At 39.1% G+C, this 3,861-nt stretch overlaps 1 protein-coding gene across 1 annotated transcript; it reads left to right on the top strand.

Annotated features, from left to right (window-relative positions):
• Positions 1-1,264: 1,264 nt before the first annotated feature.
• LOC121762175 (putative late blight resistance protein homolog R1B-13) lies at positions 1,265-3,861 on the top strand. The gene is made up of 4 exons (XM_042157976.1): positions 1,265-1,981; positions 2,077-2,406; positions 2,768-2,931; positions 3,231-3,861. Exons 1-4 carry the CDS (start codon positions 1,265-1,267, stop codon positions 3,859-3,861), a joined length of 1,842 nt encoding a protein of 613 aa, XP_042013910.1.

Raw genomic sequence — 3,861 nt, 5'->3', positions numbered from 1 at the left:
AACTACAACATATAGATGAGGTATTTGGAAGAGACCTAATTCTGATGCCATTTTGGACAAACTCTACAGTCTTTGTGGTGTTGGTGCAAGGAGTTGCAGTAGAGAAATTCTCAAAAGAATCCACAGTTTAAAGATCTTGGAAATTGATGTGGAGTTGAAACCTTATGACGACGACAATGATAATAACTCTCTGATTGGCTTGGGTTTTATTTCAGAGAAACTTCAGAATTTGAACGAACTTTCATATTCTATAACGTACCCTGAGATGAAGTATGAGCCTACAATTCCAGTGTCAATGTTTCCATCAAGTCTGATAAAGTTAGTTTTGAGTGGGTTAGGGTCTCCTTGGAAGCACATAAATGACATTGGTTCATTGCTACCAAATCTTAGGATTCTCAAACTGCGCCATTATGCCTTTCGAGGCCCAGAGTGGAATACAGACTCCTAACTGTTTTTTTGAAACTTGAAACACTTGTAATTGAAGACCCTGATTTGGTGCAATGGAGAGTTTGCCAAGGCTCAACTTCGTAAGCCTACGACATTGCTACAAATTACAACAGCTCAATTGGACACGTGATCCCTCGATGGTCTCAACTACAATTGAGTTAGTTGAGTGCAATCCGTTAGTTGTTGCTTCTGCCAAGCAGTTATAACCGGAATCTCTTTTCACAATTCATTGGCACTCTTCTTTATGAGATGAGAAGTCCTACTTCATTTAATTTGCACAAACCACATCAATTCATTTCTTTCTTGATTAAAATGTTGTGCTTATGTTTGAAACTTTGTTTTTGTTATATTTTATTGTATCTCCGCGTTATGCATGATTTTTCACTTTGTTTTGATTCCCCTTTCTTGATGTTATTTTCTGAAATTTCATTTTTCTGTGTCAATATTACAATATACTCCAGTTCAATAGATGAGGATGAAACAAACATTTCATCCGTGACATATTCCGCACTTTCAATTGAAAAATATTATTTTCACAGCCGGCTTAAATTAATTTTCTATTACCTATGTTGACCTCAATATTTGAGCAGGTATGGATGGGTATGGTTATAATTAAATTATACTACTATTAGACAAATTTGTTGGGAAACAAAATGTATAATAAATTTCAATGAATTATCAGCATAAGCAGCCAATGGTAGTTTAGTGGCCATTAATCACAATTATTGGTGCTATTCTGCTAATACTTTGTTAGCAAGAACATTACCAAAATCTGTTACAAACATTGAAAAACAGTTGAGCATATTTCAACAAAGTGATGGCGGCCGATGGTGCAGCGATTTCTCTGAAGAGTACGATTCAGCATATCCTACAATCATCTCGCATTTCGCTGGTTCCTCCATCTCCACAAATCTTACAACCGGCCTACGATGCCATGGCTCGGTTGCAGGAAGTTCTGCTTAAATTGGACGAGACGGGCTACAGCAAAATCAGGACGGAGGTGAATGATTTGGATGACCGAATCAAAGAGGTCATATGGGAATTCGAAGATTTACTCGAATCCAATTTCTATAATCAGATTCTTCCACAGCTTGAAAGCGAGAGAGATCACTTGTCTTTCTCTTTAGATCTGCAGAGTCTGCGACAGAGTGTTGATGGCTTTGTCGAGAGGGTGACAGCGATGGAGGCGGAATACGATGTTGAGCTGCTGAATATGCCTGAAGAAGAAGGTGAACCTATGTCCTCAAGAATTGATTATGGTGGAATCAACTCAGAGATGGTTGGATCATATGATGAATTTGAGCAAGCCAGAGATCACATGCTTGCAGAAGATGAAAAGAAATGGTTATCAGTTATTGGGATGGCAGGGGTTGGAAAGACAACTCTTGCTAAGAAAGTATTTGATGATCCAATGATTCAGAGACATTTTGAGAATCGAGCATGGGTCAAAGTGGGTCCAATGAAACATTACGTTGCATTCTGGCTCAAGTGGATCCCAATAGTCTCGACGAAATGCTTAGCCAAGGAGACGATGGCAACACCGAGAAATTAGTTGGAATATGGGAAGAGAGATTGAAGGATAAGAAATGGCTCATTGTGTTAGATGATGTATGGAAATGGGACATACAGGTGATGGATATCTTGCTAGAAGGGAATGTCCGAATCTTGCTAACAAGCAGGCAAATAATTGAAGAATCTTCAATTCTTCGAGTAGCATTGTTGGATGAAGAAGAAAGTAAGAAATTACTTGGTGAGAAGGTATTCGGTGAAAATGGCTTCCCTCCTCACCTTGAGAAATTGGGAGAAAAGATTGCAAAAAAATGCGAAGGTCTTCCACTTATGATAGTCATAGTTGCAGAGCTCCTATCCAAAGAAGATAAGACCTCGGAATTCTGGATGGAGGTAGCTGAAAAGCAACATAGCGAAGTATTCAAGGATGCATATAACCAAACATCAAAGGTATTTTTCCCAAGTTATGACTACTTACCTCAATACTTAAAAATGTTTTTTCTCTATTTGGGAGCTTACCCTCCATATAGAGATATCAGATTACCCAATCTCTTCAATATGTTGAATGCTGAGGGATTTCTTGAACCGATTGGAACACGAACTTTGAATGATATTTTGTACTACTGCTCCGAAAATCTTGCACGCCGATATCATCTTGTTCTATTCGAATCAAATCCAAGATTTAATCAAGAATCTTGGTTTTCAACAAAAGAGTTTCGCGTGCATTCTTGTTGGCAACACTTATGTAGGAAAGAAGCCAGCAAGATCAAATTTTTGCATGTTTTACATAGTTGTGATGATGATATGAAAGATCAACGTCGGTTGTGTGCTCATTGCAACACCGTATTTGCCTTCGAACAAGTGTGCGATTCAATCAAAGATGATTGTGCATCCACCGCCCGTTCTCTCCTATGTTTGGGCCCTTACCACCAATACCCAGTGCCAATACATGCCATGCATTTTAAGTTACTCAGGGTACTAGAAGCGAGTCAGGTTCGATTTTACCATATCCCACCTGAAATTTTTAAACTAGTTTGTCTAAAGTTCCTTGCCCTAACTTGCAATAAAGAGCTCCCTATTTCCATATCCAACCTTATCAACCTTCAATTCTTGATTATCTTTCCACATCTAAGCATTAAAAGGCGTGGAGCTCTGTCATATATGCCATTAGAAATATGGAATATTCAAGAACTAAAACACATAGAGGTCTATGGAAGAGACCTACCATCCCCTAACTCTGATGCTACTTTGTGCAATCTCTTGAATCTTTTCAGTGCGAGTGCAAAGAGTTGCACTAGAGAAATTCTCCAAAAAATCCCTAATTTAGAGGGATTAGAAATTCAGATAGAGTTAAAGCCTTATGATGACGATGATGATGGCCGCCCGTTGAGTGGTTTGGGGTATATCTCAGAGGAACTCAAGAATTTGAACCTACTTACATGCCATATACTAAACCCTGATATGAAGTATGAGTATTTGGTCCCACTTTCAATGTTCTCATCAAGTGTGACAATATTGCGGTTGAGTGGCTTAGGGTGTCCATGGAAGCACATTAATGACATTGGTTCACTGCTACCAAGTCTTACAAACCTTGTGTTAACACACTATGCCTTTCGGGGTGCAGAGTGGGATATAGAATCGGGGCATTTTTTGAAACTTGAGACACTTGTAATTGAAGACACCGATTTGGTGCGATGGAGAGCTCAACATGGAAGTCTGCCATTGCTTAAGCTCCTAAGCATGCGACATTGCTACAAATTACGACAGCTCAAATGGAGGCATGATTCTTCTATAGTCACAACATGCGCAATTGAGTTAGTTGAGTGCAATCCCTTAGCTGTCGCTTCTGCCATGCAATTAAGACCGAAGTCTCACTTCAAAGTTCGCTACTACTCTTCTTTTTGA

Source organism: Salvia splendens, chromosome 13, assembly GCF_004379255.2.
Source record: "Salvia splendens isolate huo1 chromosome 13, SspV2, whole genome shotgun sequence".
NCBI lineage: Eukaryota > Viridiplantae > Streptophyta > Magnoliopsida > Lamiales > Lamiaceae > Salvia > Salvia splendens.
The sequence above is the reverse complement of the archived record's forward strand: the minus strand, read 5'-3'. Positions and strand labels throughout refer to the sequence as shown.

Coding starts and splice junctions, on each gene's coding strand:
- LOC121762175 (XM_042157976.1), top strand. CDS start 1,265: ATGGCGGCCGATGGTGCAGCGATTTCTCTGAAGAGTACGATTCAGCAT. Junction 2,407..2,767: donor CATATAACCAAACATCAAAG/GTATTTTTCCCA, acceptor ATGATATGAAAG/ATCAACGTCGGTTGTGTGCT. Junction 2,932..3,230: donor TGCATTTTAAGTTACTCAGG/GTACTAGAAGCG, acceptor GAATCTTTTCAG/TGCGAGTGCAAAGAGTTGCA.